Here is a 14,375-nt window from a genome sequence, read left to right as displayed (position 1 = left end):
AACACTGCTGCTGCTGGTCATTATCTCCATCAGCGTTGTTCATGTTGCATCCATAGGGAAAGCGTTTCTGCATGGTTTTGAGCAGGAACTTGGGGTTGGGGACCTTGATCCTTATGTCTGGCTGAGGAATGGAGATCCTAGTAAAGTACGAAAACGGGTGAAGGTTTTGTGAGATTATTTTCCGGTCCATTGAAAAATCCAAGACCTCTACAAACTACTGTTTGTTGTGTGTTCCTTTCACGCTTTCTCCATTTATTTGAATGCAGCATTGTTGGTGGCCTCCGAGAAGATAGGTTTGAATCAAAAGAAAGTGGATATGAAAAGGGAGAGAAGTTGGGAGACGTGTGTGAGAGCAGTTGAGAAAATGTGAGAGCAGGAGAGAGCACTTCTCTCTCCTCCCAACACCTTCAAACGCCGTCATCTCCGTCGATCCCTCCGCCAAAAGGTTAGTTCAGTGCTCTTCTCTCTGACGCGCCCCGTCTCTTTCTTCTGTCTTCCTCTTTCTAAAATTCCAAGACCCAAACCCTATACACGTGTTTTGGCGCAGTACTGGTAATGAATCCCCGACCAAAACCGTGTATGGGCGACCAAAATCACATCAATGGCCACCAGATAATAAATTACGTCGCCCTTGACTTTTCCGTAAATGATAAGGCGACGAACTTTGGTTGCAGAAACCCAGTCGGACGAAAAGTCAAGAAAGGAACGACCAACTGGTTTAGTCGCGTATCACATTTTTTCTCTTCGGAAATGGAATAAATTCACTTAATTAACATGATATATACACCTTACTTGTTGGATCAAATGTTATACACACATATAATAGAAGAAAGGTGATCGCTCTATTGCCTAAATAATAGAAGATATCACTTTCAACATTTGAGCACATTGTTCAAGCAAAATACAATCATAAGAAATTGTTAGACTAAACCGACGTTACGATATGTATAGTTAGGTAAAGACTCACACATCAACATTCAAGTCATATCGCTCGAATAATTGATTCGAAATCCACATGAAACACGATAACTGCACAAGAAAATAAAAGCTTATTTGACATAGTTAATGAGATACAATGAGACATATGATTACTTTGCAACTCAATTGAAATTGCTTTTTCTAAAAACACTGTTACTCTTAATTATTTTAGTGGAAGTGCTTAATTTTTTTAAGCTCCTCCTCACTTCCAGATGCTTGTTTTGATAATAGAATAGTTCTATACAACGGCTTTTTGGTAATCAAATTTATTTTGATTTCGATTCATGCTTGCTTCGTCTCCTGCTTAACCTGATTTATGCTTACTTTGATTTCTGCTTATTCCGATTCCAAATTGGTAAACATGCCCTTAAATTTTATTTATTTATTTTTCCTGAAAAAAATGTCAAGAATTCTTATTTATAAAGCACTTGCACTTGCATGTTCTAAAAGGAAATTACCTATTTTAAAAGGGACAAGGATTGTCTGCCCTCCTTGTTCCCATGCCCTCTCATGCCCTCTTGTTTGTGTGGTCACGGTTAAGCCACGTCAACATTTTATATTACTATTTATTTTTGTCTTATTATCTCTATAAAAAAACAATATAAAATATTAACGTGGCTTATGAATGATGATTTTGTGAAAACATGTTCATTTGAGCAACATCTATAAGCATGCAATTAACAATTAAAGGCAGAATCATGCTAGCATGCACTCAAAAACAAAACATTACCCATGAAATTCAAAGCCTAGTAGATTGGTGAACCAAGACTCAACTCAAAACAAAGTGAGTTGAGAAATTTATACCTTTGTAGATTCCTCTTTGCATAAGTAAAGGCTAATCACCCAAGGAGAGGGTCTTCATTCCTTACTTCTTAGATCCATGGATTTGGATGGAAGAATAGATTCTCCAAGTTCCCAAAATTGAGAACCTCTAAGTTTCCACACTAAGGATGGATTGATGAAGAAATGAGTGACCTAGAGGAAGCAAGATTGCTAGTTAATTTCCTCTAGGGTGGCCGGCCTCTTTAGAGAGAAAATAGAGCTTTGTGTTCTCATCTTTTCTCCAAAAAAAACCCTTTATGAATTTAGGCTATAAAGTCATTTATATAGTCCCTTCAAATAAGTGACTTAAAGAACCAAAAAGTCATTCTTCTAACATGGCCGGCCACAAGGGTTTTATTGGGCTTTTGGGCCTTTGTGAATTAAGTTGTCATACAACTTAAGTCAATGGGCTTGACGTTCGAAGCTCATTGGGCCTTGAGGCCCAAAACTAACCCGTGGTCTTTTAACGAACTTATTTGTTTGATTAATTAACATATTAATTAATCCTTGCCATAAATAATTAAACCATTTAATTATTCTTACTCATCTCCGTTGTTTCTTCAATCTTTACCTTACACGGTGTACGATCCATTAGGTTCCTTTTAGCGAGGCAGTGGGCGATTAGAACTCTTTCAAACCGATTGTGAATTGAAACTTACTTTCAATTCTCCCTTTAGTGATTATACACGTTTAGGGCTTCCACAAACCATGAGTGACACCTAGCAGCATATCATGGTTACCCAAGCTAATCAGAAGAGGTGGAGAACCTATTCAGTTTAGGATTACAAATGCAATACGGTCTTTCTCTAATACAATACTCTTGACCACATTGTTTGGTTTGATAGTTTATTCATGTCTACTATCCAATGTGATTCGTTTACTTATATGATTACCTTGAATGTGATTTGGAACGCCTTCCTAAATCTCATTCATACTCTGATCAGAAATTTTCAATCATATCATAGAGTATTCTTCCCCAAACGGTTTGAAGGTTAGAGATCCCTTGTTGCGCATTCAATTGCCTCCATGGCTAAGTGTCTTAACCCCAACGATGCCGTGGACAACCGCGGATGGGGTGACTTTGACATAATCAAAGATCAAGGACTTAACCACAAGACAACTGTGATGCCTCAGGTCAAAGGACTACTTTGCATTATCCCAACCATGAGTTCTCATGTGACATGAATATGAGAACTCTTCGTTGATCGTGTTCAGTGAACTCATTCTCTATTGAGCACCTACGTACTTGTCTTGATGTCACACACACCAATGACTCGAGACTAGTCACTCTCCCTGAGAGAAGACACAACACGTACTGATCTTAACAGACTGTCAATGCCCAATTGGCAATCCTATGATCAGGAACGTTTAGGATGTGTCTACGAAAGAATGGTCTCATGAATCTAACTTCTTTAGATTGCATTCTCCCAATCACATATTCCTTGGACTTATCGTTTAAGCATATAACATTTATATGAGACGACTCAAACAATAATCTTTGCCCTTTATATTTAAACTACATTAGTTTAACTTTGTGAAATGTCCGTAAAGTATCATCATATGATTGGTTTTAGGGCACATTTCCAACAGCTTAACCGTGATCACACAAAACAGGATGACACGGGAACAAGGAGGGCAGACAATCCTTGCCCTTTTAAAAGCGCTTTCAAATAGGGAAGTTAATCATTTAAAAATCCAAACTCCAAGAGGAATAGCGGGTCGGTTTATACGAAAGCCCAGCCCAATATAATAATAGCACGAACTCTGCAACCCTACGATAAAAGTCAGGCACCCAGCATTCACTTAGCCCACCATATCCACAGAGAGCCCAATCGGACTGAACCAATCTCCAGTTGGACATCGGCAAACCTAAAACCCTACACTCTCTCCCTCTCTCCCTCTCTCTCGCTCCTCTCTCTGTGCATACAATTGCGGCAACTTCTGGTACGTTCTCTCTCACTCCCAATCTCTCCATCTCTCTATCTCTGTCTCCGACTTCAATTCCAATCAGAAACCTGCTTCTGTTCGTAATTGCTGCCGGTAGCAATCTAATCTGCTCGGATATTATCCCTTTTTTTTGTTGATGTATAAATTTCACGATGAATCCCTGAAAAATATTGGGGTTTTTAATGTAATTTCATGAAATATTGGACCCCGTTTATCTCGCGGATCTTGGATTCGTGAAAAGTCACAAACTTTATCCCCAGAAACGATTCTGATTTGCCCTTTTTTTGGGTAGAGTTTTGTATGATTGTTTGATGATAGATGCATAATGTTTCCCGGTTTCATGATTACGTGATTTGTTTTCGGAGTTTTTTTCGAGCCCTGTGTACTGTGATTTTTCTAATGGAGTTAAACGTTATAGTGTGCCCCGAAAGTTGACACTTTATCTGCATATGTTTTCTAATTGTGTGATTGATTAGTGGTGTAGGCAGACTGATTGGATTTAGATGATTCGTTAGCCGAGTTCAATATTGACGAGATGGAAATTTTCTGGTTCAGGTGACTGTTGCGTTGTGTAAGGCGGCAGGAGTTTTGAATTCAACATGGCGAATTTTGCGAAGCCGGAGAATGCATTGAAGCGAGCTGAAGGTGAAATATGAATGCTTAGTTCTTTAGTTTTATAAGTGATTGCTTGGTTTCAAATTTTACCCTAGCGTTAGTATCTATCTTTCTGTTTCATTACATTCTAGTAATTGGGTAAAAAGAATAAAATTGTTTCGAACGTTGATGTCAATTGCTTGACAGACAATAGCAATTCTGGTCTCAGCATTACCCTATATATCTATGCTGACAATTATAATGTGTGGATGCAGAGTTGATCAATGTTGGGCAGAAGCAAGATGCATTACAATCGCTTCATGATCTTATCACTTCAAAGAGATATAGAGCTTGGCAAAAACCACTTGAAAAGATCATGTTTAAATATGTAGAGCTCTGTGTTGACTTGCGCAAGGGTAGATTCGCCAAAGATGGTCTTATCCAATATCGTATTATATGCCAGCAAGTTAATGTTAGTTCGTTGGAAGAAGTTATCAAGCATTTCATGCATCTATCTACTGAGAAAGCCGAGCAGGCTCGTACTCAGGCCCAAGCCCTTGAAGAAGCGCTTGATGTTGATGACCTTGAAGCTGATAAAAGGCCAGAAGATCTGATGCTGAGCTATGTCAGTGGTGAGAAAGGAAAAGATAGGTCAGACCGTGAAGTTGTTACTCCCTGGTTCAAGTTTCTTTGGGAAACTTACAGGACAGTGCTAGAGATCTTGAGAAATAACTCGAAGTTGGAGGCTCTATACGCGGTAATGCATTTCTGTGGAACAAATTTTCGATTCCATTGTTTTTGTTGTTATGTTCCTTTAACAAATTTCGCCCACAAGCATTCTAGCAGTTAAAACCACTCTAACTAAAAATGCTGTTATGGAATATTAATGTTCTCCAAGGTTCTAGTAGTAGTAAAATCAACTCAGCAATTAAATACTCATTTCTTGATTATTAGGTGTTCTCCAAGTTTAACTGGTGGAGATTTATCTAAATTTTTGTAGAAGCCTTGTTCTTGCTCCGAATGACTAAAATAAAGGAATTCAATCAATCAGTAGATAAAATTTTGTCTGATGTTTACTTCGACTTGTTTAACACTTTATAGTTCTTGCAAAGGACCGTTATGGGACCTTTTCTCATGCCAACTCCCAGTGGAGTTGGAAGAATATACTTTATAATGCTGCTTTCTACCTGGATTTTGTTAAAAGCTAATGGTTGCCATTTCTTTTCGAGCTTTCTACACAATGGTGCCATTCTTTTTTTTTCATTATTTATTTTTGTGGTGTGTGTTGAATAGTATTGTACAATTGATGTTACTAATTAAGATTTGTGTTTCATGAAATAAATTATGGAGTCTTATTGAGATTTTTAATCTTTAGATGACGGCACATCGAGCCTTCCAGTTCTGCAAACAGTATAAGAGAACGACGGAGTTTCGCAGGTTATGTGAAATCATCAGGAATCATCTGGCAAATCTGAACAAATATAGAGATCAAAGAGACCGACCTGACCTATCTGCACCTGAGAGCTTGCAGCTGTATTTGGACACAAGATTTGAGCAGCTGAAGATAGCCACCGAGCTTGAACTGTGGCAGGTGTCTAAATTGTTTTTTTGTCTTTTTTTCTTTTTAATTTAGGCGTGGATTCTGTGAACAAATTGAAAAATCTTTGTATCTGCGTGTAAGATCTGTCGATTTCTTACAATAGGTTTTTAATCAATGTGTCTGCAGGAAGCGTTCCGTTCTGTTGAAGATATTCATGGCTTGATGTGCATGGTCAAGAAAACACCCAAAGCATCCTTGATGGTGGTTTATTATGCCAAATTGACAGAGATCTTTTGGATTTCAGCTAGCCATCTTAATCATGCTTATGCATGGTTCAAGTTGTTTACACTGCAAAAAAGCTTTAACAAGAATTTAAACCAGAAGGATTTGCAATTGATTGCATCATCTGTCATCTTGGCTGCACTCTCGGTTGCACCCTATGACCAAACACGTGCTACATCACATTTGGAACTTGAAAATGAGAAAGAACGCAATTTGAGAATGGCTAATCTCATCGGGTTTAATCTTGAACCCAGAGTTGACAGAGGAGATGTGGTATTGCCATTTTCTCTTTTTTATTTTATTTTTTATTTTTTTATTCTTATGATTCCATTTTTAATGAGTTCATCATTCTAACGCTTTGTTTTGTGTGCAGCTTTCAAGATCAGCTCTTCTCTCGGAATTGGTAAAGTTTGTTTTGTTATTTTTATTTACACAGTCAATTGAAATTTAATTCCTTTTTCCTGTGATGGACATTAGCAAAAATTTCTCTTAGCAATAAGGGCAATGCTTCTAATGCTTCTCTGATATATTTTATGATTTTCATACAAATGACAATTTTGCGATGGCGTATCATGTTGAGAATTTAATCTTTTGGTACTTTGAGTAAAAAATTGGCTTTCATTTTGTCATATAAATCTTGCTATGACATAATTTCCTTATGTGCTATTACTTATTAGTACTAAATTAGATTTTCTTTTCAAATGTTTGTCAATTTGTATGCATTGTGCATATTATGACATTGTCTTTATGTTAAGTTTGCAATCAATATGGTCTTATTTCGGTTTTGTTTTCAGGTCTCGAAAGGTGTGTTGAGCTGTGCAACCCAGGAAGTAAAAGATCTTTACCATCTCCTGGAGCATGAGTTCCTACCCCTTGACCTTGCTATAAAGATGCAACCATTGTTGACCAAAATCTCGAAATTTGGAGGTAAGCTGTCCTCAGCATCTTCTGTTCCAGAAGTGCAACTGTCTCAATATGTTCCCGCCCTTGAAAAGCTTGGTACTCTGAGGTTGCTCCATCAGGTGTGTTGAATATTTGTTATCTTAAATGATTTGTAGTAGTATCTCTGTGTTCGTATAAATTTTTAACATTGTTGTTGATTTATCCCTCTTCAATTGTCAGGTATCCCAAGTGTATCAGATAATGAAGATTGAATGTTTATCTCAGATGATCCCATTTTACGACTTTTCTGTTGTTGAGAAGATTTATGTGGATGCTGTTAAACATAACTTCATAGCTATGAAAGTTGACCATATGAAGGGTGTTATGTTGTTTGGTAACTTGGTAAGTTAGAGATTGCATACTCTGCATTTGCCTCATTTTTCATGCTGTACAAGTCACAGTCTGACTGTCTTCTCAATAACTCTGTCAGGGTCTAGAATCTGATGGGCTTCGAGATCACCTAACCAACCTTGCCGAGTCTCTAAATAAGGCTAGGTCTATGATGTACCCTCCTATTAAGGGAGAGTCAAAACTAGTTGAAATTCTGCCTTCTTTAGCTGATACTGTTGATAAGGAACACAAAAGGCTTCTTGCTAGGAAATCAATCATCGAAAAAAGGAAGGAGGAGCAAGAACGTCAACTTCTGGAAATGGTAAGTCTCTGCGTACATCTACCTTGAGTTGCAGTTATTAATAGTATGGAAATGGACAAATCATAGACTAAGCTTTCAATTTCTCAGGAACGTGAGGAAGAGTCTAAGAGGCTCAAACAACAGAAAATAACTGAAGTAGCAGAACAGAAGAGGCTTGCTGAAGAAGCAGAACAAAGGAGGAATCAAAGGATCCGAAAGGAAATAGAGGAGAAAGAAATTGACGAAGCACAGAAGCTCCTTGACGAAACACGCAAGAAAAAGAAAGGAAAGAAACATATTTTGGATGGAGTAAGTGAAAGATTTCTTGTTAGTTATGTTTTAGATGGAAGACCCTATCTTTATCTATATTATTTGTGTACAGGGGAAGGTGACTAAGCAAAGTTTAATGGAGTTGGCCCTGAGCGAACAGCTCAGGGAGAGGCAAGAAATGGAGAAGAAGTTACTAAAACTTGGAAAAACAATGGACTACTTGGAAAGAGCAAAAAGAGAAGAGTCTGCTCCTCTGATTGAAGCTGCATATCAACAACGTTTAGTTGAAGAGCAGTTACTTCATGAACGTGAACAGACGGTATGTATTATGGTTACATTTTGTATTTAGTTTACCAACTAAATTTATCCATTATAATACTCTTGTCAGTTTTGTAAATATCAGTTTTCACTGTAAACTGCATCATTTCTCAATGTTGGCCATGGCCTGCAGTTTCTTCCTTTTACTTCTGCTAATTTTGGCCATTTAATGACTGCGTTATCATCCTTTTCTTTCTCCCTAAATTCATTTTTATTTTCTCTTTGCCTTGTATGCTAACCGTAATTCAATATTCTGCTTTGCAGCTGGAAGTTGAACTGAGCCAACAGCGCCATGAAGGAGATCTGAAGGAGAAGAATAGGCTATCACGGATGATGGACAATAAGGTGAGTTTGCATTTTTATCTGGCCTAACCGTGTTGGATTGCTCAGAAGAGTTACACTTCTGATCTTCATTTTTAACACAGGATACGTCTAGATTATATACACTGCCCTGAAAAATGTTCATGCTATTATTTTTGGGGAGAGAGAGAACAGATGCATGCACAATAATCAATTTTACTATCAACAAAATTATTCTGAGCTTTTTTCCTCTTTGTCAGACTATCTTCCAGGAAAGGGTCTTGCATCGTAGGCATGAAGAATACGAGAGGAGGAGGGCAGAGAGAGAGGAACAGATTAGCCAACTGATTTGGGCCAGGAAGCAAGAGAGGGATGCCAAGAGAAAGAAGATATTCTTTGTGCGGTCTGAAGAGGAGAGACTGAGGAAGCTTCGTGAAGAGGAGGAGGCGCGTAAGCGTGAAGGTAGCTGTCCTCCCTGACTTTTGACTAGTTGACTTTTTCTGATTTCTGCAGTTCTTCTAGTTGTTTCTCAGCTGATGAGGGAAACATTGTTGAGTAATTTTACTATCTATGATGGCTCTTGTGCTTGCTATGTCTTGTTATTTTTGTCTTCTGATGTGCGTCCATCATTTCTGTTTTGAACCATGCAGAAGCTGAGAGGAAAGGAAAAGAAGAAGCGGAGCGCAAGGCCAAACTGGATGAGATAGCTGAAAAGCAGAGGCAAAGAGAGAGGGAACTAGAAGAAAAAGAAAGGTTGAGGAAAGAAGCACTTTTTGGGAGACCAGCCGAGATTCCAAGGCCTGCTGAGCCACGCACGGAGCCTGCTAGTGCTCCTCCTGCTGTTGCACCTGCTCCTGGGAAATATGTACCCAGGCACCTTCGGCAAAGGGGAGCTGAGGCCCCTGGCCAGGCTCCTCCAGAGCCTGACCGAAGGGGAATCAGGCCAGAAGACCGCCCACCGCCTTCAAGTGATAGGTGGCGCAGTGACAGCGATGAGCGCAGACCTGCACTTGGTGGCGGTGGCCCAAGGTGGTCTTCGTCCAGGGGTCCAACCCGCTGATTATGTTGAGTTTTGGTCTCGTTTCTTGATACCGGGGCATTTTGATCTTGTTCAAGCTGGGAGTGTTCCGGGTGGACTAAGAAGGGTTATTTAAATTGAAGCAGTAGACATGCTAGAGCGGATATAACCTTTGCGTTTAGTTAAATTCTTTTTCGCTTGTTTATTTGCCATCTTACGAGTCTCTTCTCGCGCGAATGCTCCTTGTAATCTTGAAAGTTCAAACTTATTGTTCCCCCTGTGCATGTTTGGATTGTTACAAAGCTTGCTTCTCAGAGGTGTGGTTTTCCAATGCTTCTTTGTCGCCAACTTTTCAATCTTCGGAATATCCAAAAAGTAGAGAAGATGTTTGATTTTGAGTACGTTTGAAAGTGCTTTTAAAATGATTGAATTGCGTATAAAGTAAATGATTTTGGGTTTCAAAAGCTGTTGAAGTGATTCCTGTAAGAAGCATCAGTTGAAGGAAGTATTTCAAGTGTTGTTTTTTTTTTAAATTCACTTGTATTTTTATTAAAAATTGGTTTTAAGAATATTATTAAAAACACTTTTTGTTATTTTAAAAATACTTTCAAACGAGCCATTTATTTTTATTTCTCCAAAATGTCCTACAAACAAAACCATGTGATAAGTTATACAATGCATACTACAAATGGAGCCAAAAAAAAAATCATTTTCTCCATAATTTGGTTGTTGGAAGGGTAAATTTATTATTCATGTTAACATGTACTAGTAAATTTTTTTTTTTTTAACAAACGATATTATTTACACGGGGATGAGAAGTGGGTTAAGCCTCATAATTGGCTGATAATAATGTGGTTCAAATTCACCGTAAGACCTCTCACTTACAAATGAAGAAGAATATCATTAGACCATAATAGTAACAACATGTACTAGTAAATTTGAATATATTGATTTTTACAAGCTATTTGCATCTCTTATATTGATTAGGAGCATTGACTCTACATTTTGAGTTTGATTTTGCCCTGTCAATATCACTTGTATGAAAAAACAAAAAAGACCTACTAATTTTGTGACGGGTTTGAGTGTGCTACTGTGTCTATAAAAAATTGCCAAATTATTTAATGAAAAGTTATGACGATGAAATAGGGTTTTTTGGTTTTTTTTTTGCTTGAGTTGAATTTAGAATTTCATACTTTTATCTATTTGAACTACAAACTCTTTTGATTTTTAATTTTTTTTTTCAAAAGCAAAATTAGTTATTTATTTTTTTTTTTCATTAAGGATGCTCATTTAGCTCGCTTTTCTCTCTCTCTGACTCTCGCGCCTCCTCCTCCCAACACCTAAACCCTCCTTGAACCCTCCACGCTCCTTCCCAATTCGCATTTCCTGCACTGACTGACTGAGTTATGAGTTCAGTCGCTGCGCGATTCGCCAAGTTTATGCGAGTCTCCGTTCCTTCCTCGCCCACCTCCTCACTCGGTTCTCTCTTTCTCTCCCAAAACATTATTAGTTTGTATTTGTGCATATGATTCCTGAATGTGTTATTTGCAGTGCGCATTCTGATTTCTGATTTGGTATTTGCTTAAAGTTTTGATTTTTTTTTATGGGTTGTGTTCAAACCCCTTTTAAATGGACTATTTTTCCCAAATGCAAGTTTCTGCAAAATTTAATGATCTTGTTGGTTTATTTGCTGTATTATTTTCACTTTTGTATGTTTCCAGAGATGGGTTTAATCCAGAAAATCATTTTGAATAACTTGTTGCCTGGAATTCAGCATGATTACATGTTTTGTTGGTGAACAATTTCCTCGAATAGTGAAGAATGGGTGTTTTTAGGTTGATTATTTGGTGTATATGTTTATTTTTTACCATTTTTACAGCAGTGGGTGTGCAAAGAAGCTCAAAGTTGTGGTGCTCAAGCATCCCATCTGACTCTGACATTGGCAATGATGACACAAAGAACAATGGGGCGGAAGATGGTTTCGACGACTTTATTGGTGCGAAGAAAGATGTGAATTTGCAACCCCAAGGAGTTGATCCCAGGAGGGGCTGGGGATTTCGTGGTGTGCACAAGGTATTTCATATGCCATTTCAATGGAAAACAAAGACGTAACTGTTACTCATGTGTATGTAATCGAGTTTTCATGCGTGTGAGTGTGTGCATATAGATTTACTTACATGTTTACACATACAAGTCATCATGTCATAACTTGTAAAAGACTTTTAAGGTCTTACGGATGGAAAAAAAGGATATTTCATTGGGGATGCTAGGACACGAACAACATAAATAATCAAATTTTAATTTTTCTTTAGTTTATCAGTAATCAAAAAGTTGAGTAGGGATATGCTCTTTCATATGTTTAAGTGAGGCTCTGCTGAATTTATGTAGGCAATTATCTGTGGAAAAGTTGGGCAAGCCCCTGTGCAAAAGATCTTGAGGAATGGTCGAACTGTAACCATCTTCACGGTTGGGACGGGAGGCATGTTTGACCAAAGGGTAATGGGAGCAAAGGACTTGCCAAGACCTGCTCAATGGCATCGAATTGCTGTGCATAATGAAGCACTTGGGGCTTATGCGGTTAAACAATTGGTTAAGAAGTATGTGTCCATTTTTTAAAATGAATGAATGTCTATATATGTTGTGTCTCTAATGATTGGAGGTTTACTGCAGTGCATCAATCTATGTCGAGGGTGACATTGAAACTAGAGTTTACAATGACAGCATCAATGGCGAAGTGAAACATATTCCAGAGATATGCATTCGTCACGATGGTATAAATACCAGGATTTTCTTTTCCTTTTACTTTACTAAATTTATTTTTTTAGATTGGTTTTCTTTTTTCTGCAGTTCTTTTGGATAAACTTGTGTTCGTTCGTGTACTTTTGCATCAGTTATAAATGTATTCCAACATTATGTTGCAATGATAACTTGGGAGGATTTATCAATCTAACATTAGAATATTCTCGATGCCCGAAATTCATTGAATTAAAGCTTTCAATGAGGATGAATAAACATGAACACGAGGATTTGTATTTTTGACCATGTTCTGCATTGACAGAAAGTGCTGATATGGCAAATAAGAGTGAAAGGTTCAACTTCAATATTTAGTTTGATTCCGTAGATACTTGTAACCATCCCTCCAATCTTTAAAAATCAAGTATAGAAATAGAAAACATATTCATTTCATGTAGATGCTATATAATTCAAATGTTCTCCTTCCATAATGGCACTGTGAAATTTCTTATAGTGTGATATGATATCTTACAGGGAAGCTTCGTCTTATAAAGACTGGAGAAAGCGTCAGCAGTATATCCTTGGATGATCTGCGTAAGTTCCTTTACTTTATTTAACATTTAAACTGATGCCATGCCCAACTGGTAAATAGTAATCTCCTCCTGTGCTATCGTTTTGAGACTGCGGTTGGATACAAACATTACGTGTGTAATCATTGTTACTTCTGTGCTCCGCTGAAGTTTTTCAGACCAACCACCGCAGTCATTTGAGTTATACCATTCCATCTTTTGACATTTATATTTTGATCAATGTGCTCATTGGTTACTTGCAGGAGAAGATTTGCTTTAGCTAACGGAACAGTTGATTAGCGCATTAGGGAAAACTCCGCTTTGGAAACGGAACATAGCTCAAGCCACTTTTGTAGGAAATATGTTACATTTGCTAGTCTAGTCTGGTTGTAACCCGGCAAAGAGTAATCGATGGAGTTTTGTTCTTCTAATGTGTTGATATATCACTCAGTTTACTCCAGTGAATGAAGCCATTTATCCTTTCCTCTTGTTTGGAGAACGTAGCGTGCTTAACGAATGTAAAAACTATTTATGTTCTTAAATCCCACTAAATGAAGTCATTTACTGTTCCTCAACTATTTTAGGGGCCCGTTTTGAAATGCTTCTCTAAAAAGCGAAAAAACACTTATATTTTGCTTCAGCTAAACATTGTGAGAAGTGCTTTTGATGAATTGAAAGTGCTTGAAGTTATTTTAAAAGCACTTATAGACTGACCCTTATTGTTTTTACTGTAGGACTCAAAATTTGAAAAAACCACTTTGCTTTCTATATAAATTGCCCATCATTGTTCTGCTCATAACTCCATAGTTATACTTTATACAAGCGATTCAGAAGGTGGAAGAATTAAACGATTTTAGGTTAAGAGATAAACGTTTTTAATTACTTAAACAAAAAGTTCCTCGCACAAGTGTTTGCATTGAAAATTTAATTAACATAAGTAGTTTGTGGATGGTTTACGGGGTCAGGGTATAAACCACATTCTTTTAAATATAGATCGTACCATTGACTTGATCTCTTACAATATAGGATACAATTTTCCAATAGACTTTGCACAAGACAATCTTACAGGACAACACATGGCCGTCGACAACCAAGTATTTAGAGGAACGATTCCGCACATTTTTTCTTCTTCTGCATATGAATTTGATTATTTCTCAGAAGAGATCCTCTCTGGATCTCTTCCACCAAGGTCATGGATCAAGTGATCCGGAATTTTAAAATTTCATCCAATGGCCCACCTGTTTTGACCCCTTAAAAACTATAATAATTTTTTGCCGTTAGATGAAATTTCAAAGATCCGAATTAGTTGCCACTTTTGCTTTCTCTCTTGTTTCCTTTTCAAATTAGTTGCCACTTCTTGTTTGTTTCCTTTCCAAATTAGTTGCCACTTGTTATTTCCTTTCCAATGGGTGAAATAAGATAATTAGCTTC

The 14,375-nt window shown here is 37.6% G+C and overlaps 2 protein-coding genes across 4 annotated transcripts; both read left to right on the top strand.

Annotated features, from left to right (window-relative positions):
- The first annotated feature begins 3,591 nt into the window (after positions 1 to 3,591).
- Positions 3,592 to 9,958, top strand: LOC126593131 (eukaryotic translation initiation factor 3 subunit A-like). 2 transcript variants are annotated; one of them, XM_050259023.1, is made up of 14 exons: positions 3,592 to 3,744; positions 4,303 to 4,392; positions 4,617 to 5,098; positions 5,717 to 5,932; positions 6,068 to 6,436; positions 6,537 to 6,566; positions 6,958 to 7,185; positions 7,286 to 7,447; positions 7,536 to 7,757; positions 7,845 to 8,045; positions 8,119 to 8,325; positions 8,589 to 8,669; positions 8,885 to 9,086; positions 9,275 to 9,958. In XM_050259023.1, the coding sequence occupies exons 2-14, from the start codon at positions 4,347 to 4,349 to the stop codon at positions 9,682 to 9,684; spliced, it is 2,856 nt and encodes a 951-aa protein (XP_050114980.1). In that variant the 5' UTR covers positions 3,592 to 3,744; positions 4,303 to 4,346; the 3' UTR covers positions 9,685 to 9,958. The 2 variants fall into 2 exon arrangements, with proteins under 2 accessions (XP_050114980.1, XP_050114981.1); XM_050259024.1 differs by having other exon boundaries at positions 3,619 to 3,840.
- A 977-nt stretch (positions 9,959 to 10,935) lies between these two features.
- LOC126591881 (single-stranded DNA-binding protein, mitochondrial-like) lies at positions 10,936 to 13,522 on the top strand. Of its 2 annotated transcripts, none has more exons than XM_050257588.1 (6): positions 10,936 to 11,121; positions 11,525 to 11,715; positions 12,031 to 12,239; positions 12,313 to 12,413; positions 12,910 to 12,969; positions 13,208 to 13,522. In XM_050257588.1, exons 1-6 carry the CDS (start codon positions 11,049 to 11,051, stop codon positions 13,222 to 13,224), a joined length of 651 nt encoding a protein of 216 aa, XP_050113545.1. In that variant the 5' UTR covers positions 10,936 to 11,048; the 3' UTR covers positions 13,225 to 13,522. The 2 variants fall into 2 exon arrangements, with proteins under 2 accessions (XP_050113545.1, XP_050113544.1); XM_050257587.1 differs by having other exon boundaries at positions 11,522 to 11,715.
- Positions 13,523 to 14,375: the final 853 nt, after the last annotated feature.

Source organism: Malus sylvestris, chromosome 12 (assembly GCF_916048215.2).
Source record: "Malus sylvestris chromosome 12, drMalSylv7.2, whole genome shotgun sequence".
Lineage (NCBI taxonomy): Eukaryota > Viridiplantae > Streptophyta > Magnoliopsida > Rosales > Rosaceae > Malus > Malus sylvestris.
The sequence above is the reverse complement of the archived record's forward strand: the minus strand, read 5'-3'. Positions and strand labels throughout refer to the sequence as shown.